At 49.5% G+C, this 23730-nt stretch overlaps 3 protein-coding genes across 3 annotated transcripts in view; 1 reads left to right on the forward strand and 2 right to left on the reverse strand.

The window, feature by feature from the left end:
- LOC310920762 (olfactory receptor 14J1-like) overlaps positions 1-23730 on the reverse strand; it is a gene marked incomplete at its 3' end in the record, with an annotated part of 1005486 nt that overhangs the window by 778576 nt on the left and 203180 nt on the right. The gene's annotated exons all lie outside the window — the stretch shown is intronic.
- LOC310920778 (olfactory receptor 14J1-like) overlaps positions 1-23730 on the forward strand; it is a gene marked incomplete at its 3' end in the record, with an annotated part of 303434 nt that overhangs the window by 216972 nt on the left and 62732 nt on the right. The gene's annotated exons all lie outside the window — the stretch shown is intronic.
- LOC310920774 (olfactory receptor 14A16-like) lies at positions 14986-15930 on the reverse strand (the record flags this gene model as incomplete). Its single annotated transcript, XM_083880829.1, has 1 exon — positions 14986-15930. One exon carries the CDS (start codon positions 15928-15930, stop codon positions 14986-14988), a length of 945 nt encoding a protein of 314 aa, XP_083736955.1.

Genomic DNA, 23730 nt, shown 5'->3' on the forward strand with positions numbered 1-23730 from the left:
ATATCAGTGTGCAGTTTGCAGAAAATTTGGACACTGGAGAAATGAGTGTCCTGAACAAAGAAGAAATGGGAAAAGGAACCAGGGACAAGAGGTGGTGGTGGCTGGAACAAAAAGCAACTGAGCGGGACTGGAGGATCTTACCCCAGGAGATCCACTGGTTATAAAAATGAAACTGGGGAAGGAAAAGAAAGAGGTGGAACTTATGGTGGACACAGGGGCAAGAATTTCAGTTTTAAATAAAGCTTTGGTGCCAGTGAGGAACGACTTTGTTGGGGTAAGGGGAGCAACTGGCCAACCTGAAGTAGCATATTTTTTGCAAGCCACTCCAATAAAAATATGGAAAACAGTGGGACATCCATAAATTTCTCTACGTGCCCAACTCCTCTGGATTCACTCCTAAGGAGAGATCTATTTGAGAAATTAGAGGTAACCATTTTGTTTAAAACTGGAGAGGTTACTCTGGAGGTGAATGATGAGAAATATACGGAAGTATTGAGTTCAATACTGACAGCTATGGAGGCTCAAGAGGAAATTAGTGAGGAGTTACTGAACCAAGTGTTTCCAGGTGTATGGGCCTCCAATGTACCAAGAAGGGCAAGAAATTAAATTCCAATACAAATTAAGCTCAAGGAAGGAAAACAACCAGTCAGAATCAAGCAGTATCCCTTAGGAAAGGAAGACAGAGAAGGAATTAGCCCGATAATTGAAAATTTCTTACAGCTGGGGTTGCTGAAGGAGTGCCAATCACATTTTAACACTCCTATGCTGCCTGTCTGCAAACCTGATGGGTCATACTGGGTTGTGCAGGATTTACAGGCTGTTAACAAGATAACTGAGAATCTCTACCCCATGGTGGCAAACCTGTACACCTTTTTAATGTGTTTAACACCAGAGCTAACTTGGTTTACTGTTTTAGATTTGAAGGATCCCTTCTTTTGACTTCCTCTCCATGACGACAGCCAGAAAATTTTTGCATTTGAATGGGAGAATCTCAAAAGTGGATGCAAAGCTCAGCTCACATGGACAGTTCTTCCCCAAGGGTACAAAACTCCCCTCCCCCCCACCCTGCCCCCATTTGGAGAACAACTTGCAAAGGATTTGGAATCCTGGGAAACTCCACCAGGAGAAGGGAAACTGTTGCAGTATGTGGATGACATCCTAACAGCTCCCCAACAGAAGAAGGGTGTGTGGCCTGGACAGTAAACCTTCTAAACTTTTTGGGGCTTCAGGGGTACAGAGTGACAAAGAAAAAGGCTCAGGTGGTAAAACAAAAGGTGATCTACCTGGGCTATGAGATCAGTGCTGGGCAATGGATTCTGGGGAAAGAGCACATAGAATCAATATGCCAAACCCTGAAACCCTAGACAGTAAAAACCTGCGAACCTTCCTGGGCATGATGGGATGGTGCAGACTATGGATTTACAACTACGGGTTATTTGTGAAACCTCTGTATTCACTCATTGCAAATGGGAGCAGAGACCTCCAGTGGACAAAGGAAGCCACCCAGGCCTTTGGTCAGCTGAAAAAGGCCTCATGTCAGCTCCAGCTCTAGGACTGCCAGATGTGAGTAAACCATTCTTTCTCTTCTCTCACGAGAAACAGGGAATTACCCTGGGAATACTGGCACAGGACCTGGGCCCATACAGAAGGGCAGTTGTTTATCTTTCCAAGCAGCTGGATGCAGCAGCCAAAGGATGACTGGGTTGCCTCAGGGCAGTGGCTGCAGTTGTGCTGAACATTCAGGAAGCCTGTAAGTTCACCCTGGGCCAGAAAATGACTGTGCTGGTGTCTCACACAGTATCCTCAGGACTGGAAACAAAGGGAGGCCACTGGCTTTCCCCACAACGGTTCCTGAAATACCAAGCTATGATGGTAGAACAAGATGATGCAGAGATCGTGGTAACTAACATTGTCAACTCAGCTTCTTTCCTTAGTGGGAACCAAGGAGAGCCAATTCATCACAATTGCCTGGAGACCATTGAAGCCACTTACTCCAGCCACTCAGACCTGAAGGACACCCCTTTGGATGATGCAGAAACCTGGTTCACCAATGGGAGCAGCTTCATCATCAATGGAAAACAACATGCTGGGTATGCAGTTACCACATCCAGAGACCTGATTGAATCAGGACCATTATCAGCAGGTACCTCTGCACAGAAGGCAGAAATAATTGCCCTAACCCATGCATTATAGTTTTCAAAAGGAAAGAGGATTAACATTTATACAGATTCAAGATATGTATTTGGGGTAGTGCACGCTCATGGGGTCATGTAGAAAGAAAGAGAACTGTTAAACTTGCAAGGGAAGAACATGAAACATGCACAAGAAATAATACAACTGCTGGAAGTAGTCCAGCTGCCTGAGAAAGGGGCAATCATGCACATTAAGGGACATCAGAATTGGAAGAGGAAAACGAGCTGGAGGACAGAGAGGCAAAAGAAGCAGCAAAAGGTGAGGTGACTGTAGAAGGAGCCCTGATTCCCGATGGCCAAATCTCCCTAGAAGATAAGCTCGTGTATAATAAAAAAGACAAAAGGCTAATTGAGGATCAAAAGGGAACATATAACCAGGAGAGATGGGCTGTTACAGCAGAAGGGAAACTGGTTATCTCCTCCCATTTACTATGGCCATTAGGAAGAGAAGAAAATCAGAAAACACACTGGGGAATTGACGCTTTGTAGAATTACTTGATTGGAAAGATCACTGCCATAAACTTATATGCCACTATCATTCAGGTGACCCAGCAGTGTGAACTTTGCCTCCAGTCTAACCCCAAGAATATCCCTAAACCAAACCTTGGCCAAACTGGAAAGGGCCATGGACCTGGTCAGCAGTGGCAAATTGATTTTTTGGAATTACCAAGAAAAGGGGGGTGTTGATATTTGTTGGTACTGACAGATCCCTTTTCAGGATGGCCAGAGGCTTTCCCCACCAGGACTGCCAAAGCCCAGGAGGTAACCAAGGTGCTGTTACAAGAAATAATACCAGGCTTTAGAGTTCCAGCCACAATATCTTCAGATAGGGGAACATATGTCATTTCAAACATAGTTCAACAGATCAGTCAGCAGCTGGGCATAGACTGGGAAATCCACACACCGTACTGTCCCCAGTCAAGTGGCCAAGTTGAGAAAATGAACCATCTGATCAAGGAACAAATTGTGAGGCTGGGGCAAGAGGTGAATTTCCCTTGGCCCCAGTCCCTCCCATTAGCATTGCTGTGAATTCAGACTGAGCCCAGAACTAAGGAAAAGCTGAGCCCCTTTGAAATGCCTTACAGGAGACCATATGGTGTGCAGAAAGGGATATCCACCCAAACTGGGGAAGAAATGCTGACTGCTCATATGGTAGCCTCAGGTAAACAACTCAGAGAGACTGAAACACATGTGTCTGGAACTCAGAGCAGAGGGCTGGATGGGCCAGTGCATGAGATACAGCCTGGGGATTGAGTGTATGTCAAGTCTCTTACAGAAAAGACCTTGGAGCCAGAGTGGGAAGGACCATTCCAAGTGCTTCTCACCACTTTCCCTGTGATTAAGATCCAGGAGCAGAATGCCTGGATTCACCACTCCTGAGTAAAGAAAGCTCCTGAGGCCTCTTGGAAAATAACACCGGGTGATAAAGAACTGAAACTTAATTCACTTGAACAAAATAAGTACATTGCAGTTGGGAATGTTTTGCAACCTAAGCTGCAAGAACTTAAGTGAGAAAATTGTTTGGTTTATAATCATAATCACAAGCCAAGAACTGGAAAATACCTCTAGCCAGAACAATGCTGAGACGCCTTGGTCTCAAGCTTTAACTTGGTGCACTGGAACCATGGAGGAATATTCTGATATAAAAGATTTAAACCTACCAACTGTGGTCATGCACAAAACCCAAGTATATGAAAGGCAAGAGTGGCAAAAACAAACGTTATGGTCACTTCAAGGGACTATAGGAGAGGAAATAAGAACAGGGAGTCTGATGATTGATGGAACTGATCATAAGCAAACAATCCAAATCATTGCTTCAACCACTCCCATGGCCAAACACAGGGAGGTTTCTGGTCATTCAAGTGAATTGGACTGTTAGTATAACTTGACATTAGTACAGACCATATAGTTGGTTTTTCTCTGGGCCCATGACTCTACTGGGCTCTCCTTTAGGTTTGAAATTAATGCTACCACTGAGCCAGTCACTCCAGCTCATACCCAAATAATGCCACCTCAGCCTGAACCCAGAATTTATAAAATCAGCCCATATGTAATAAGAAATATTGGCCAACAGCAATTGCTGTTTAATCCAGAATGGTCTCTCAAATATGTTGAATTACTAATGCAAATTAACATCTCTGAAATTCTCCTGCTCTTCCTTCCTAAAGACATCCTTTGAGCGCTGGACAACATGGTTGCAAAAGCAAACATACACCAGGGGCAGAATGTGAAGAGATCTGATTGGAATATAAGGAACAGGGCTAGGAGTCCTAAATGGAAATGATTCAGAAATATTAATGAATAAATTGGCCACTGCAACAAGTGATCTAACAGAATTAAAACAACCCTTACAGTCATCTTTGCTGGCATTGGGAACCAGTCAGTGGCAGGTTTCAAAAGTATTGCCAAGTTTGGAAAAAGCAGAGGACCAAGAGCATAAGTTAACCATAGATGCCCTTGCTATGGCTCAGGGTTAATGTGTCTTTGGCTTTTAGCTGTGTGCAGGCACAATTATGGCTGCAATCAACAGCTGTCTTGATTATAAGGGAAGGAAGTGAAGGAGAATTTCCAATTGAAATTCAAAAATCTGTCTGGGACAGTGCTACTGATTTTGAAAAGAAATTTCCATCCTGGTGGACCTTGGTAAACTTCACCCATGATCCAATTGCTAACACAGCTACTGCTTTTGTGCTCACCGTACACAACACCACAGTTTATGTTATTCACCCCATTATAGCATTAGGACTGAATCATGAGAGATCAGTGCTCTACCCTTCAGAACACAGAACATGGGCATGGGGAGTGAGACACCCAAGACGACCTCCAGAGAAAACAGCACAGGCGCAAAGGACTGAAAAGACAATTAGGATATGAAGCACAGAGCGGGAGAGACAAGGAATGAATATGCACAGGTGTGTTGTGAAATTTGATGCATATGTAACAACCTCAAGGTTAAAAGAAAACATGAGGGAGCGAGGGGGTGCGTATGCCTTTGCAGAGGTATCTTCCATATGCCCGGCCAAATAAACTACATACCTACTTAAAATCTCACTTTGTCTCTGAGGTTTAGAGTCTTTCCGCCTGTCAGGGCAGAGCTGTGTAAGTGTATGTGACCCTTGCCTGGTGCAGGCTGGGGGCAGGCAAAGGGCCCTTGTCCGAGCTGTGTGCAGAGGAATCCTCAGGGGCCCAGGCCGGGGCTGCTCAGCGGCCGGTGGGTTGTGGTGAGTGGCGGCAGCTGTTGACGCTTCCCTTGGAGCGTCTCCAGGCAGGGAATGTTGGGGGCTGCCAGCGCTGGGGTGTCCCAGAGCCAGTGGAACATTGGAAGGTTGGGGCTGCCCTGCTCCTGGCGCAGGCGGCAGAGCTCTGTCAGCCCCTGGAGAGGACAGCCAGGGCTGTGCAAAGGTGAGAATGGCAGAAGGGGCTGAGCTGAGAGGGAGCCAGAGGGATGATGGAGTCCAGGCACTGGGGGCCTGGGCATCCCTGGCAGGGGTGTGCCAAGGCTCCTGGAGCTGGGGCAGCCTCGGGGCTCTGAGCATTCCCTGGGGAGCCTGGTCAGAGCCCAGCCCGGCCTGCAGGGGAAGGAGCTTTTGCTGCTCTGGGGCCCGGGGCCGGCCTGGCCCAGGCCCAGCCGTTGCCTGGGCTGCTGTCCCTGCTGGCCCGGGGCCCGGGTGGGAGCTGCCCCAGCGCCGGCCCTGGCAAGGAGCCGCAGCCCCCGGGGAGCTGCCAGCTGCGTCTGCTGGGCTGCGGGCGAAGGGAGGCGGCGGCCGCAGAGGCGCGGGGAAAGGTCCTGGCCGCGGCTCTGGGCCGGGCCGGGGCCACGGGCAAAAAGTCACCCTGCAGCTCCCGGCCCAGAGCAGGGAGGAGCGGCAATTGCTGGCTGAGAGAGACCCTTGGCAAGGGCCTGCAGGGAGAGGAGACAGGGAAGGGCTTTGCGCTGCCGGGGCCCGGCTGAGATGGGATGTGGGCATGGACTTGTAGCCTGGGAGGGCAGTGGGGCCCTGGGCCAGGTTGGCCCAGAGTCTGAGGCTGCCCCCAAATCCCTGGAAGTGTCCAAGTCCTGGTTGGATGGGGCTTCCTGCCTGGGACAGAATGGGATGGGATGCAGGGGAATATGGGCAGCTGAATAGCAGAATCAATATGATTTCAGCAGAAGCTGTTTATTATTTACATTACCCTACAGTTATAGATTCTAGCACTACTGTCCATGGGTACAGGTATCTTTCAATTGGTAAGACACTTGTTCATGAGGCAGGCACACATCCTTCAGGACACCTAATTGGTCAAGCGTCCATCATCACATTGTGTGTCCTCCAGGTTTTGCTTTTGTAGACAATTTCTCAGGCTCTTGGTTCTTTTTTTTTAGTTCTGTTGTTCTCTCAGTTGCCCTGATGAACTCCTGAGAACTCTGAAAACAAGACTGCAGGTGGCTTGCTATCTACATTTTGGCTGATACGCAGAATGGCTTAAGTTATTCAGATACATCATTACAATTCCCCCTTCTTCTTTCCCCCTTCTTCAGCCAAACTTTTTTTACTGCATTTTCTGCCAAGCGAGTCACCAATTTTATGCTGCATGGAATAATACAAAGCAAAAGTATAATGAGAGCCAATATTTACAATGCACCCAATGCACCCTGTGATACCTTTCAACCAACCAGTAATTAATTCTCTAACCCTCAGACCATTCATCCAAGCCCTAGTTTTTCACAGTTAACTTCTTCATGTTATCTTGTAGTTGCTTGAGTTTCCTGTCAATGGATGCAGAATGGTCAGAGAGATTCATGCAACACATTCCTTCAAAATCTTCACACCCGTGCCCGTGAGCTAATAGCAAAACTCTATAACAGCACTATTTTGCAGTGTTCTGTGTCTAATATCATCTACATCAGTGAGCATCTGATCCAAAGCAGCTGAAGTTATACTCACCTGCTCAGCTGTCCACCACCCCAACCCACCAAGTGTAGTCAAAGTTTGAGCAACAACAACATGTGGAGTAAAGACTGATGCTATTATTTGTGCTGGAGCCCCCTAAGATTTTATGTGATTGCCACAATCAGATCCCAAGCCTGTGATCACTCCTTTAGTTCTCCTGCCACGTCCCACTCTCCAAATTGTCTTATTCAGCATCTTGCACATGCTAGGGGAAAACGTGGTTAATTTCCCTAAATAAGAATTAAATTGAACTAAACTAATTACTCGGAATTGCAGGCTCTGCCTTATCTCCACAGTTTAGAAAGAATACCTGGTGGGAACATTTGTACAGTTGCATTTTCAGCCGCATTTCCAGAATAAGTCCAACTGGGGAAATATTTAGTCACATTCTGATACCATGGAAAATTGAGGTTAAGGATGACACTAATTTTTTTTAGGACATGAGACGAGGGAATTGCTCATGTGCTCTGCTGTTAAAACAATTTGCATCTTTTTAAGGCTATTACCAATTATCTATTAAATGTGGGACAAGATAAATAAAAAAACTGCAATCAAGAAAACTTATTAAATCCAATCATGCCACTGACACAGGTTGTCACAGCATGAGAAAAATAATGTCCAATGTCTCTAGGGGAAATTAAGATAAATGACCATTATTTTAAAGTCCAAATAGTTGAGATTCAGGGAAAGGTCCATTAGCTGAAAATGTTGATTCTTGACATCACTAAATGTCTTTTTGAGAACCTGGAACAGGAAAGAGCTGAAGAAGGTTAGTAGGAACACTATACCATGATGATGACATAAGGCTTTTGTTGACAAGTTTCCTCTGTAAGTCTCCAGACACATCCATCTTCTGGCAGCCCTACTTTTGCTCCTGTTCTGATTATGAAGGCTGGATGGTGATGAAGTGATTTCTCTTCATTTTTCTCAGAGGCAATTGATGTCTGATCAAATGAATAGATGACTACTTTTAACCTGTTAATGATAAAAACACATGCACTTCTTCTCTTTCAGTTAATTAATCAATTGAAAAAAATATTTTGAAAAACTCTGCTATATTGATGAAGTGGATTTTCCCTTAAAAGCCTGGAAACTCTTTTGGGAAACTTCATGCAGCTAGGTTGCAGAGCGTTTTTTCACTCACTTGTTTTCTAATTGTATGTAGATTACAACCAAAAACTTGGTAGATCTGAACACATAGAGCCTCTAGCAGATGTGATCTGAGCTCAAAATTGAAATTTAGATTTGATAACTCTTTTCCCAAATTTCTAATGTAACTATTGCATTCTTCTAGCATTTTTTCCAAATTTCTAATATAAATATTACAGCATTCAGAATTATCTGTTGTCCAAAGTTCTGATGCACATCTTGCAGTATCCAACCCTCTCAAGGCACTAAATTTCCTCCTCCCTTGTTTCTTTGGGGTTTTTTAACAGCATGCATGACTCTTGCTAAGCATATGAAGGGATTAACAAAACAAAATTATACATGTAGTGAAACAGGAAACTGACAGCAGCAGGAATGAGTCAGGTATAACCATTAGGAATATTTCAGATAGTACACCTAATCATGAACACATGTGAAATTAGGTAATTAGCAATCTCTGAAATACTGTACCATCATCCCAGAGTCTGCACAGAGCTGATAAACCACAAATCAGTGAAGGTTTGGACAATCATTCTCCAGATAATGATTCTCCAAGCTCTTGTCAGAGATAGGTCCTGCTGTCATATCCATAGGGTCAATTTGCCAAGTCGAGGCAACTTGAATATTGTTTTAATGCAGAAAATACCTGGGTCTGTTGGCAAATTTCCCATCCACATAGAGCTAAGCCTGGCCACTGTCTGAGCTCTAACTGGAAGAGAATTCCCTAGGCAGATTTCGAAACAAGGTTCCTAAGAATCTTAGGGTGAAAGATTAAATGAACCATCTAATAACTGGTCTCCTCCAAAATTCCCTCATGATAGGGATGCCTTAAATAGAAAAGCTGTTAGAGTGCTTCTGTAACAAGAACTAAAAGTCACAATATCATTGGTTCAAAGGAAGTTTTCAATGAAGTTCAAATATCGTTTCTTAGAACTCTGAAAAATACTTAAAAATCATGAGACAGCACTGGGTCAAACCACTGATCTAGTGGAGAAACCAGCATGAACTGCTGGAGAACAATGTAACACATATTTCAAACAAAGTCCTTAACAAAAGCAGTTACGAAACGCTTAAGGCAATTAAGGAAAAACTAAATACAATCTTGAAACAACATGTGTTTTTTAAGAAGCCAGCTATAAATATATATATATTATAAATATATATATATCAGTTGTAACTATCTGAAAAAGTTGAGATAATATATTTCAAACATTCATGTATTTATAAGTGTAAAATGAAACAAAAAGAGAGGTAAAATTAGGAGCTCTTTCACCAAATGTGTTGGAATCCATGAAACAGGAGAGAAGCAAAAAGAGACTGCACTGACAAACCCAATTCAAAGCTGAAAAGACACACAGCTTCCCACTGCAAGGATGGACAGCAACACTCCATAGAGAAAAAAGACCAGAGAGTCAATCTACCACCTAGAATAAGGTCCTCAAAAACTTCCACCTTCCACTCAAGCTCAAAGATGTTAGGAAAATTAATCCCCAACCGCCAGAGATTTATGTCCAAAAAGGAGACAGAGGAGTCCTTTTACTTTATTTGAATAAAGGGAGAGGCCATGAGGCATTTCCCCAGAGGTGTCTCAAATTTTGGAGGATGCAGCCCCCTATTTTATCCTAATTTCCCAGCCACATTTCCCTCTCTCTCTCCCCATTGGCTGAGATACTTGAGAGTTACAGGCTTCCCGGAGTGCCTAATACCTAAAATTCCCCTTTAATGTATAATCCACCTTTTTATTTTTAATTCTTATGGAATTTACAGTTTTTCCCATTGTTTCTTTCATCTTTCAATATGCAATTTCATTTATCAGCAAACCTACAGTTTGTTTGTAAAGGCAAATATCTTCTTTTCCATTCATCAATCAGTGGGATCTTTCCCATTGTTTCTTTTATCTCACAGTGCTAGTTTTATCTGCCAGCAGACCCAGTGCTTGTTTGTAAAGACAGGTCTGTCATTCCTCTCAGTATCAATCCCAATAGTGGTCAATGAATTAATGAAAGGAATTGTGTTACTTAGATCCAATACCCAATCCATTTTGTGGTCGTGAAAAATGTATAGATTTTTTAATATAAATATAAAAAATCAGTAATAAATACACAGAAAAATATGATAAATAGTTTAAAATATATTTATAATTTTATTAATTATTTGAATATTAATTATTAGGGATTTAAAAAAAAAATTCTTTTATTTTGGGATTTCAGTCCTAGGTGGGTGATGTCAGATATGCTGAGGCTGGAGGTGAGGAGCAGGTTGTCCAAACAGGGTCAGCCTGCAAGGGGTCATTGTTCTACCTGCCCAAACTTCCTAAAGAGACATGTAGCATCAAGATCACTTCGGGAATGCTTCTATTGCCTCTTCTCTGAACTGTAAAATTAAAAAAATACGGCCTCGATTAAAAAAACATACAGGAAGTGCACTTTGAAATCTTCCTCCATAAGAGAACTCCAAACTGACTCCAAGCAGCTGCACAAGCCCAGGAGACTTGAAGACAATTGAAGGGAGACAGAGAGCACCCCAAGGGCTTTCTGTATTTTCATGAGCCCCACACCCTGGATTTGGGGCTGAGTCCAGGAGCCCCAGGCACTGAGAGAAGGTTGAAGAAGCTGCTCAAGGAGTCAGAAGCAAAAGTCCAAGTCCCTTGGAGCATCCCTGGGCCCCAGGGAGGGCAGGGAGTGCCAAAGGCTCCCCAGGGACTGGTGAGAGCAGATCCTTGAGGGCAGGATTGCAGGGAGGCCAAGGCTGTGAGCAGGGAACTGCAATGCTGAGCAAGGCCTGGGCTGGTTGGAGGCAGCAGAAAGGCCAAGGGCTGAGCCCAGGGCTGGGACAGCAGGGCCTGTCCCTCGCGGGTGGCTCGGGGCTCTTGGTGGGGCACTGGGATGGCAGGGGCAGCAAGGACAAATGTCCTCAAGCTGCAAGCCCTGGCAGCCTCCTCAGGGAGGGGCCAGGCAGAAGCAAAGTGCAGGCCCTGAAAGGAAAGTTCCTCCTGTGGGGCCTCCAGAGGCGCTGCCAGAGCCCAGGGGACAAAGGCCTGGCTGCCTGTGGCCCTGCCAGCCCTGCCCAGCCCTTGGCCATGTGTCCTGCAGGCTGTGCCCCCTGTGCTGCTGCTGCTGTGCCCTGGCCGGCTGCACACGCCCATCTCGCTGTCCCCCCAGCATTTCTCAGCCCAGCATTTCTGTGCCCTCCCTGGGCTCCCTGCACCCAGCGCTGCCGGCTCCTGGCACACAGAGCCAGCCCATGGCCCAGCCTCACGCTGGGACACCTCCTGCACCAAAATTCTGCCCTGGAGGGACTTTTCTTTTTCCTCAGCTCCAGCCTGAACCTTCCAAGCTGCACTTTGGGGAGGTTTCCTTCTCTTCCCACTGCCAAGGAAAGCTCTGTCTGCTGCTGTTCACAAACAGAGAAGGGCTGGAGGGAGATCAGTGGTGGTCAGAGGCTGTTTAGGGTACAGTAACCATGAAATGAGTAAGATTTTAAATATTCTTTTATAGAAGGAGGGGTATCAACAAAACTTCTACACTGGACATAGACAAAGCAGCATTCAGCCTGCTCAGGATGCAGATCTGGAGAGTGCCAAATCAGGTACTGATTTTTTTTAGGGAAACAGCCCTTGAAAACATGGGGTCCAGGCAGGATGAACGCACATCAGGAAAGAAATGTTGAAGGAGCAGGAACACCCTCTCACTCTGTGCCAAAATATGAACTAGAAAGGAAAATGACTGATCTGCTTGGACATGGGGCTTCAGCAGGAATTTATGGGAGAAAAAGAGGGCACATTGCTATTGGACAGAGGGACAGAAAACTCAGAAAATGTTTAAGGATGTTGTTAGGTCATGCAGAACGAAAATTAGAGAGGTGAAAGCTCAATTAGGACTTAAACAGGTTGCTTCGGTAAAGGATAAAAAAATGATTTTATAAATATATTACTGGCAAAAGGAGGTATAAGGTCAACTTCCATTATTTATTGGATGTGGTGGGGGGAAATATAGTAACTAAATTGAGGAAAAGGCAGAGGTACTTTACTCCTTTGCCTCAGTTTTCAACAATCAGACAGGTTGTCCTCAGATCAAGTGCTCTCCTGAGCTGGTAGATGGGCACAGGGAGCAGAACAGCCCCCCTGGAATCCAGGAGGAAGCAGCTGCTGACCTGCTGAGCCACTCAGATGCTCACAGGTGTCTGTGGGAGCAGATGGGATCCATCCTACGGGCAGGAGGGAGCTGGTGGATGAGCTCCCCAAGCTGCTCTCCAGCATTTCTCATCAGTCCTGGCTCCCCAGGGAGCTCCCAGAGGACTGGAGGGGCCAATGTGAGCCCATCCCCAAGAAAGGCTGGAAGGAGGATCTGGGGAACTCCAGGCCTGTCAGCCTGACCTGGGTGCCTGCAGAGGTTATGGAACAGATCACCTGGAGTGCCATCACAGGGCACCCACAGGATGGCCCAGGGATCAGAGCCAGCCAGCGTGGATTTCAAGATCTGCATTGAGAATCTGGATGAGGGGATTGAGTCCAGCATCAGCAGATTTGCAGGTGACACCAAGCTGGGTGTGAGTGTGGATCTGCTGGAGGGTAGGAGGGCTGTGCACAGGGCCCTGGACAGGCTGGATCCAGGGCCCAAATCCAACCATGGGAGGTTGAGCAAGACCAAGGGCCGGGTCCTGCCCTTTGGCCACAGCAAGCCCTGCAGTGCTCCAGGCTGGGGACAGAGTGGCTGGAGAGTGTCCAGGCAGAAAGGGAGCTGGGGCAGTGCTGGACAGCAGGCTGGACATGAGGCAGCAGTGTGCCCAGGTGGCCAAGAAGGCCAATGGCCCCTGGCCTGGATCAGGAATGGTGTGGCCAGCAGGAGCAGAGCAGTGATTCTTCCTCTGTACTCAGCACTGGTTGGCAGCACTTCAAGTGCTGTGTCCAGTTCTGGGCCCACAATTTAGGAAGGACATGGAGGGGCTGGAGCATGTCCAGGGAAGGGCAACAAGGCTGGGGAGGGGTCTGGAACACAAGTCCTGTGAGGAGTGGCTGAAGGAGCTGGGGTTGTTTATCCTGGAGAAGAGGAGGCTCAGGAGACACAAGGTAGTGCCAGGGCTCAGGTTGGACTTGATGATCTCCAAGGCCTTTTGCAACCTTGCTGATTCTGTGATTCTCTGAAACCACCTTGAAGCAGATACAGGATGAGCCGTGAGACTCCTCTTCAGAAGGTCCAGCAGCCCAGGTCTCTCAGCTTCTCCTCAAAGCCTCAAAGCCCCAAAGCCCATCCTGTCAGTCCTGCAGAGCCTCTCCAGCCCCTCCTCATTGCCCAGAACAGAGAGCCCCACAGCCAGACACATCAGCCCAGATGTGCCCCCCTGACCTGTGGTGCCTCTGGCAAAGGAACAGCACCAGGCATTGCAGGACCCTGCAGGCAATTCCTGAAGCACTTGTAGGATGATCCTGATCCCCAAGGGATGTTCCCATAGTGCCAACTCAGGAACTGAAATGGGGAGTGAGGCCAGAGAGTAAAGGGCTACCAGGGATGGGATGTTTGCAGGGAAGGCAATAGGGATGAGCAACAGGGAGAAATCTGGAGCAAAAAAAGAAGAAAGAAAGCAAAGGTGAAGTCAAACAAATGCTCAGGGCAGTTTGGGGGTGGCTGCCAGGCAGTCCTGGCTCTGAGCAACAACGTCTGCAGTGGGAAAGGAAACTCACAGCTCATGGGAACAAACTATCTGTGTGACTTCAGAGGCCACAACAAACCTGAGTGGTTTCCCTCCCGTCTCCCAGCCCTTCCTGGCCCCAGGGGCTGATGGCATTTGTGCTCCCTCGGGTTCATCTCCCCACACCAACACCATGGGGGTGCTCAGGCCTGCTCTGGGCACTGCAAACAGGGACTCCTGAGCCAGTGCTGCCCTGTCTGTGCCTGCAAGGATCCTGCACCTGTGTGAGTTGGGGGAGAGGCCAGGGCTGCAGAGGGGGGATGTTGTTGGCAGGTGCATGAGGACCCTCTGGGACGCTGCCCTGGGGTGTCCAGCGCAGTGGGGGTGGATCAGCCCCTGCTCTGCTGCTCCTTCCCATCTCCCCCAGGGACCTTGCAGAGCCCCAGCCATGCTGTTTGTCCCCAGCCTGCCCAGGGCCACCCTGGGGCTGCTCACGGGGCTTTTCTGTGCTGAGCCTTGGCCTGGGCGTGTTCTGGAGAGAGCCTGGGCAAGGAGCCTGGAGCCCCCAGGCCCTGCCCTGAGGCGTCAGCGCTGCCCCAGCAGTGCCCATGGCCTGTCCCTGCTGCAGCCCCGGCACTGCCACCCCCAGCCCTGTGCCCGGCCCCGAGAGCCCTCAGGCCCTACAGCAACACCAGGGCCAGGAGGGCAGCGGGGCAGGGCCACGGGAGCAGCACTGGCAACACCAAGGGCTGCTGGTGCTGGGCACAGCTGCTGTGCCAGCCCTGATCTGCCCCCAGCTCTGCACACAGACATTGCTGCTGCAGTGACAGAGAAGGGAACAAAAAGAGGATCTCTGTTGAAAACCTTACTGGGAGATCCTTTATTTCATTTAAAGTTCCTAAAAGCACAGCTCCTCATTGATACAGTCTAGGGTCACAGCAAAGTTGGAAAGAACCAAAACAAGAAAGGACACAAACAGTGGCCTCTCTTTGTGAGCACCATTGAAAACTAAACAAAGAAAGAAACCACAATATTCAAAACAGCAAGTGCTATCAAAGATGACTTTTATTACAAGTGATTTGCAGAAATTAGCCAGCGGTTTGGTGTTTCTGAAATTGTCCAGGGATCAGTGTCCACACTGCAGTCTTGAGCTCCTGGTTCCTCAGGCTGTAGATCAGGGGGTTCAGGGCAGGAGGCACCACTGAGTACAGAACTGACAGTGACAGATCCAGGGATGGGAAGGAGATGGAGGGGGGCTTCAGGTAGGAAACAAATGAGGTGCTGAGAAATAGGGAGAGCACGGCTAGGTGAGGGAGGCAGGTGGAAAAGGCTTTGTGCCGTCCCTGCTCAGAGGGGATCCTCAGCACAGCCCTGAAGATCTGCACATAGGAGAAAACAATGAACACAAAACAGCCAAATGATAAAAAGGCACTAAAACCAAGAAGCCCAAGTTCCCTGAGTTTGGACTGTGAGCAGGAGAGCTTGAGGATCTGGGGAACTTCACAGAAGAACTGGCCCAGGGCATTGCCATGGCACAGGGGCAGGGAAAATGTATTGGCTGTGTGCAGCAGAGCATTGAGAAAGGCAGTGGCCCAGGCAGCTGCTGCCATGTGGGCACAAGCTCTGCTGCCCAGGAGGGTCCCGTAGTGCAGGGGTTTGCAGATGGACACGTAGCGGTCATAGCACATGATGGTCAGGAGAGAAACCTCTGCTGAAATGAAAAATACAAACAGAAAGAGCTGTGCAGCACATCCTGTGTAGGAGATGTTCCTGGTGTCCCAGAGGGAATTGTGCATGGCTTTGGGGACAGTGGTGAGGATGGAGCCCAGGTCGGTGAGGGCCAGGTGGAGCAAGAAGAAGAACATGGGGCTGTGCAGGTGGTGGCTGGAGGCCACGGCGCTGATGACGAGGCTGTTGCCCAGGAGGGCAGCCAGGGAGATGCCCAGGAAGAGGCAGAAGTGCAGGAGCTGCAGCTGCCGCGTGTCTGCCAATGGCAGCAGGAGGAAGTGGCTGATGGAGCTGCTGTTGGACATTTGCTATCTCTGGACATCCCAACCTGCAGAAGGAGGAAAGACAGTGACATTTCAGGGGAGATTTCTCACAGAAAAGTCAAAGCCCTTGCTCAAAGATTGTTTCTTGCCACTAAACACCTCCCCGTTGTCTATGTCTAGGACAATTTCCTTCACCTTGGTTGCTGGAGCCCTGATTGCTGCTGGCCAATTTTCAGTGAGGAGCCAGAGCTTGACCTTCAGGACACCTGGGAGTGATCCCTGAGCCCCAGTGAGTGCAGGGGAACAGTGAGGGCAGGGGCCAGTCCTGGTGTTTGAACTTGGAAAAAAGAATCTCCTCCTAAGGCATGAGATCTGCAAAGGGATGGGAATTGCAGGAGGCAGAATGAGAGATTCTGCTGTACATGGGGAAAACAGATCCCAGTGAGGCAGGAGAATTGTCTGAGGTTTAGTGCAGACTGAGGGGAGCTGCTCTGTCCCTCTCTCCTGTTCCCAGCTGCCCTGGACTTGCACCTCTCTGAGCTCCACTCCTATGTTACCCTGGAAAGGCAGGAGACACTGCTGACAGCAGAGGGATCTCAGGTACACAAAGTGGCTCCTGCCTTTCCCAAAGTCAGGCAGACTCAGCTCATTCCCAGCCTGCCAGCCTGCCCTGCCCAGGGCTCTCCAAGGCAGAGGGAGCTGGGACACCCCATTGCTGTGCTCACCCTGCACAGGAGGAGACCGAGGGCTGGGCCTGAGCCTGCAGCTGGAACTACCACTCCCAGAGAGCCCCTCAGCAATGCCAGGAGCACCTGGGCAAGGCAAGGAGAGAGAGAGCTGGGCCCTGAGGAAAAGCCTTTCCCTGCCCAGCCTTGCACAGCCCCTGCCAGGCAGCAGCAGTGCAGGACAGTGGCCCTGAGGCCCTGGTCAGCAGGGAATGGGCACATGGCAGGAGAGATGCCCTTCATCTCTGGGGCTGCTCTGCTGGCCCAGGAGGGGACTGAGGGCCCCGAGCCCCCGGGCTGAGGGCTGTGCTGGCTGGGAGGGGACACAGGAGCTGTGCTGCTCAGGGCAGTGTGTGCCCTGCAGGGCAGGGCTGGCAGGTGCCACATGTCCCCTGCAGCAGGGCTTCCCTCAGCACTGCCTCCCTCCCTCCCTGCCCACGGCTCTGCTGCTGGAGCTGTCCCAGCCTGAGCTGTTCCTGTGGGCCCGGGCTCCTTCCCTGCCAGTGCTGCCAGAGCCCAGCCCAGCCCCTGGGCCAGCTCTGCCCTGCAGCTGCTCGGGGCTGTAGGGATTAAAGAACAGCTCCCCCAGGCCTGGGCACCATGGAAAGGTGATGCTGGATGGATCTGGAGGCTGGGGAGGTGGAGGCACTTGCTGAGGTTCCCAGGAATCCTCGGTGTGATGGTTTAAGAGCCTCAGCCCCTGCTCTGCCCTGCACAGCTGAGTTTCCATTGCCACCCAGCTGAGCCATGGGAAAAGTGGGAGCACAGACTGAAGAAAGCAGAGACTGAAGCAGGAAACTCATGCCCTGAATTTGCTCATAAAAAGTCCCCTCAGAAATGACCTGGGCATGAGCTGGAGGTTTGAGCAGCCCTGACACACACAGCACCCTCTCCACAGCAGCAGGACCTGCCCTGGCAGGAGTCACTCCTTGCACCCACAGCTCCCCTCCACCATCCATGGAAGCTCCCAGGCAGGCTGAGAGCTGCCCCTGGCAGGTGGCAGATGCCCTGGCCTGGCCAAGAGCCCTCAGGGCTGCAGCACCTGCTCTGCACCACAGCCCTGGGCAGCCCTGGCTGCAGCCCCAGCCTCAGCCCCTGCAGCCGTCCCTGGCAGCAGGAGCCGTCCTGCCCTGTCCCTCTGACGGTGCCCAGGGCAGCCCCGCTCTGGAGCACATCCTCCCCCAAAGCAGAAAGGGCAGCAGAGCCATCCTTACAGTGCTGTCAGTCCTGTCCTGGGTCAGCTTTAGGAGATCCCTGCAAACACAGAGTGACTGTGTCAGAAGATTTCTCCATGAATGAGCTCAGAATTGTCCTTTCATCTGCTTTGAGCATCTGTCTGCTTCACTGGTCTCAGGTACCTGCAGGCAGCACCCTCAGCCCTGCTGGGCTTGGAGTGGAGCTGCTCCTCAGGAGAAAAGTCGATTTTAAGCTCTTCTTGGTTGGCAGGAGCTGCCTTTGTGCCAGGAGCCCAGCCCAGCTCTGCAGCAGAGACAGAGCAGAAGGACTTTAATGAGCCTCTTGGAAGTTTAATGCTGAGTCTCTGAACATCAGTCCCTGTAAGCCAGTAAATAAACCTCTCAGGAATCCAAAGTCAGATTAAAACTCCAAAGTTTCTTGAAGTTTTAATGGGTTCCATTGAGGGACACAATTGAGAATGTGTCCCCAGGTTCCAGTTAGAGCAGAACACTGCAGGCAGTGATGACAGGTGGGGACAAACAAGGCAAAGGTGTCTCTGATGCTGACCAAACCTAGATGTGTTTCAGGAGCGCAAAGGGCCAAGGCCTGAGCCCCAGCCCCTGCCAAGGCACATCCTGTCCCTCCCTCAGTGCTCAGGGCTCTTCCCAGGCCACTGGGATGTGGGGATGTGCAATGCCAAGGGCAGCACCATGGGGCGGCCCCTGCCAGGCTGCTGAGCAGGGCCAAGGAGGCAATGAGGCCCCAGGGCTGCAAGGGTCACTTGTCTCCTGCTCATGGCTCAGGCCCAGGCCCAGCAGCCATGGCCCAAGTGCTGCAGGAGTTGGCTGTGTCAGGGCCTTGCAGCTGCTGCCCATCCCTGTGCCCTGTGCAGCCCAGGCTGTCCTACGGTGTCCATGCCCTGCGCCTCTGTCCCTGCAGGCTGTCGTCATCCCCCGGCTGCCCCACCTGGCTGGGCCCTTCCTTTGCTGACAGCTCTGCCTCCTGCCTGCCTCTGTCTGGCCACACAAAGCCTTGGGCTGCTCCAGACTCCTTCTGTGGGACGTGTTGCACCACAGCCCTGCCCTGGGAGAGAAATTCCTTCCTCTCTGTTCCCAGTCTGTACCTCTCCAAGTGTCCTTGACATTAATTCTTTCTTTCTCTGCCTATTCTCTCATATGTCAAAAGGATCCGCCATCTCTGAAATCACCCTTCAGTCCTTTCCAGGACCCTCCTATTCTGTCCTCAGTCTCCACTCCACTGAGCACAGAGCTCCTTTGTCCCTATATAGTGGTCCTGTACTTGAGACCTCCAAACCCCACCTTGGGAGATCTCTGGACCCTTTCCAAGGTCTTGGCAAATGAAAACATTGTGCTCACAGTCTAAGAATATCTCCAGTGGCCATAGACAGTCTGACCTGTCTTTCCTGGTTACTCTTGTCTTGGGACAATACTTGGATATACAGAATTTGGGAGACAAAATTCTAATTTTGGCCACAGCTCCTACACAAGAAGGCTGATCCTTTTCCATAGGATGGAAGGCAGATCCCCATCATTTCAGGGGCAAATGAGAGGTGGCCACCAGAGGCCAAGGCCATCCATTGCTGACAAGTTTATTTCTGAGAGATACCCTTGCATGTATTGAAATTTTTCAGGGAAGTGTCAATTTTGGCAATAGGTATTTTAAAAGATGTCATATTCTTTTCCATAGGAATGAAATCATGGAGCCCCAGTGTTCCATGGGAAGATGAAAAGCAGCCTTTGACATTCCAAGATCAGCTGGACCTGTCAGGTGGCCCCTGGGAGGCCAAACCAGCCAGGCCTGTTCCATGTTCCCTTGGTTCTATGGTGCCCCACAGTGTCCCAATGGCCCCTTGGTTCCATGAGGCTCTGAGGTGTCACAATGGTCCCTTAGTTACATGTCGCCATGAAGGGTTTTAATGGTCTCCATGGTCCCACAAGCCCCAAAGTGTCACCGTGGCCCCCCTTGGTTCCATGAGTTCCCACAGAGTCACAATGGTCTCCATAGGGAGGAACCAACCAAGCCCCCGTGTCACAGGGGTAGATGAGGGGCAGTCACCAGAGGCCAAGGGCAGCCAGATTAGATGGTGCTGGCAGATTTTGTCTGGGACCTCTCCCTGGATATAGGGAATTTTAGAGGCAGAATACCAATTCTGGACAATACTTCTTGGAAGAGAGGGACGGTTCTTTTCCATAGGAAGGAAAGCATGGAACACTGATGTTTCAGGGGCAGATGAAAGGTGGCCACCAGAGGCCAAGGCCAGCCAGACCTCTCTGTCCTGGTAGCTTTTGTCTGAAAGCAGCCCTTGGATATAGGGAATTTTGGAAGTGGAATCCCACTTTCGGCCATTTCTGTGTTGATAAGTAGGATGGTTCTTTTCCACTGGAAGGAAAGCACAGAGCCCAAGTGTTTCAAAGGCAGAAAAGGAGAGAGGTGGATCCTGGGAAGCCAAGACAGCCAGACCTGTTTGTCCTGGCAGCCTGATTGGAACCCAGGGGACCATTGTGACAAAGCAGGGCCCAATGGAACCATGGAGACCATTGTGACACTTAGGAAACTCATGGAACCACAGTGACCTTTGGGATGCTATGGAACCTCATAGATCCAAGGCTCCATTGGGACATTGTGGTGCCTCATGGAATCAAACATTGTGAAACTTGGAGGCCTAATGGAACAAGGGTTTCTATTGTGACACTGCAGAACCTCATGGAATCAAGGTGACCGTGTTACACTCCAGAAGCTCATGGAACCAAGGGACTGTGGTGACACAGCAGGGCCACATGGAAGCAAGGAGACCACTGACATTTAGGAACCAACTGGGGTTGGATTTCCTTTCCTTTTCTTTCCTTTTTCTTTCCTTTTTACTTGTAAAATCTTTCCCCATAAAGCTGTTAAGATGCACTGATGGCTGAGTGCCACAGACAGGGGGAGATGGCCCGGCCTCAGGGATGAAGGGTGTCTAATGTCACTCCTCTGGTTTTTGGGAGTTTCTCTCAGAGGGACAGACATACCACAGGATGAGAGGCAGGTAAAGGACAGGGGCTGGGGCAGTTGGGGGTTCTCACTCACTCTCAGCTTTGGGAAGAGGATGGTCAAGCTGCTGCTTGGGGAAAGGAATTTCACCACCACTGCTACAACCCAGCTGGGAGCTGCCTTTCTCCTGCTGCTGGGCCCTGCACCCCCTGCCCTGCTGGGACGTCCCGCAGTCCCAGCGATCGCCACAGAGTGTCTGATACATCTCGTCCAGCGCCCCAGGATTTCTGCTCATCCCTGCCCTTCCAGCCTGCTGCTCCCCAGAGTCCTGCCAGGGCCCTGGGATCAGCAGCCCCAGGGGTTTGTGCAGCGAGGCCTCTCTTCCATCCCTCCCGGTTGGGACAAAGCCGCCATTCCCGCGCGCTCCCCGAGCCCGCGCCACAGCGCCCCCTGCAGCCGCGGGGGAATCATCGCACCTGCCCCGCCCACCGGGGGCCACCAGCGCCCCTGCTGGCTGTGACCGGAACTGCACCAAAGGGGAAACTGCCCGCGGCCGAGAAGGGCTCACTGGGGGCCTGGCTCTGTTTGTTGTTAATGCCACAGTTATTGTTGTTTGCTTGCCTTGTTATACATGCTAGTAAAGAACTGCTATTCCTATTCTCATATCTTTTTGCCTGAGAGGCCCTTAATTTCAAAATTATAATGATTTTAGGGGGGTTACATTCCACATTCCAAGGGAGGCTCCAGCCTTCCCTAGCAGACACCTGTCTTTCAAACCAAGACTGAACCTCATGGAACCAAGGGTTCATTATGACACTGCAGAAACAAGGAGACCATTGTTCACAATATGGAAACTGACAGAACCAAGCAGCCATTGTGACACTCAAGGGTCTTATTGGACCAGGGAGACAATGGTGACACTACAGAACCTCAGTGAACTACAGAGTTTATTATGACACTCTGGGGTGCCATGGAACCAATTTTCCATTGTGGCGCTGTGGATCCAAGGAGATCATGGTGACACTACAGAAGCTCATGGATTGAAGGGTCCATTGTGACACAGCAGGAGCTTGTGGAACCAAGGAGCCCTTGGGACACAGGATGGCCACATAATGGCAAGGGGCCATTGAGACACTGTGGGCCTCAATGGAAAAAAGGACATTGGTGATAGCACAGATGCTCATGGAAACTATAGGACATTGTGACACTACAGAGCCTCATGGAAGCAAGGAGACCACCGGGACATGAGGAACCTTATGGAACCAGGCAGCCATTTGCACACTACAGAACAAAGGAAACCTTACTGGCAGCCCAAAATCTCATGGAACCAAGGGTCCATTGTTATACAGTGAGGCCTCATGGAGCCAAGGGCCATGATGACACTGTGGGGTCCCATGGAAGCCAATATTAAGTGTGACACAGTGGGGCTGCTTGTAATCAATTGTCCATTGCGATACTGCTGATCCAGGAGACCATGGGGACACTTGTTGTAATCCTCTGAAGAATGGTTTTTCCATTCCTGACCCCCTCAAGTACCATACCATATAGTTTGACCTTTCCTTCCTTCCTTCCTTGACCTCACTGGCTGTGGTCCAGCTATCCTTTTCCTGAGCAGGGGGTATATAATGCCTTGCCCTTCCTTGTTCTCCCTCTTTCCCCTTGAAAGCCTTGAAGAAGAAACGCCTGGGACAAAGATCCTGGGGAAGGAGCCTCTTCTGATATCTTTTGTCTTGTTCCTAGTATAATTCCCTCCAAAGCCGCCTAAAGACTGAACAGCCAGAGCCCCCTGGGAGGCAGCCGGAGGGATAATTATATCAGACACGATGGACAGTCATGGAGCCAAGGGGCTCTTGGGACACACCAAGGCCTCTTGGAACCAAGGAGAGAATTCTGGCATGACAGAACCAAGGAGGCCATTTTCACAGTACAGATCCTAATGGAACCAAGGCTCCATTGTTATACAGCAGGGCCTCATGGAACCAAGGAGCCATTGTGAAACTGTGGGTGTTGTGAATGGAGAGAGAGCTTAGACAAGTCCTGCCTTTGACTCACATTTCTGGCAGTAGCTCTGTTTGGAGCAGCCTGCACCCCAGATTGCTCTCAGTCTCAGGTTCTTGATAATGGCAGATTAGGTCTATGACCAAATGAAATATTTTATTGACAAAAATTTAACAGACTAGGTATAACACTGGAATAAAACAAAAAGAACTATTGGTAGTCTAAAGGTACCCATATTACAGCTAGCAAGGAAATAGTATAGATTAGGATTCAATGTAACTTTCCATCAATTTGGTGATGGGGTACACTTAGAATTCTTCTCTCAATTCCCTGGAAAAGTATCTGCAGAGTTTGCATCTGAGCATGTGGGAGAAGTACCTGCACGTTTCCAGACTGTGTGTAGGAGGCTTCTATCTCTGTGGAAAATGGTGAAGCTTTTATAGTTGTCAAAGTAGTGCCTTTTCAGTCAGAAATCTTCGGCTTGTCTCCTCTTATCTGTTCTCACATCCACTCATTTACTGGGAGTTCTACTCCAAGTGCTAGAAGACGAAACAACTCCCTGGGTCATAACAACTAACTGGCCAAGGTTGTCTCATCACTCCTCATGGGGGAGAGAATGTCTGGAGCTGTCACACCAGCTGCAGATAAGCTCGTCTGTAGTAGGGGAGATGTTCTGCCACAGTGGGGCAAAATGGAGTCAAGGACACCATTGGTACTGAATCCACTGGATAGAAACTTTTAAACACAGATTTGAGTATTTGAAAGGAGGTGTTCTTTATTACAGCATGTTGGCCACTTGGGTGATCCTTTCACCATTCCAGTGCACTGAGCATGGAATGAACAGAGTTTTTATCATACATGCTGATTATGTATTCACTAACTATCCCCACTTCCTTTGACTTTATTTGACGTAGTTGCACCCCTTATCACAAGTCCTTACATGGCTCTTTGA

The sequence above is a fragment of the Zosterops lateralis genome (assembly GCF_965231275.1).
Source record: "Zosterops lateralis genome assembly, chromosome: 31".
Lineage (NCBI taxonomy): Eukaryota > Metazoa > Chordata > Aves > Passeriformes > Zosteropidae > Zosterops > Zosterops lateralis.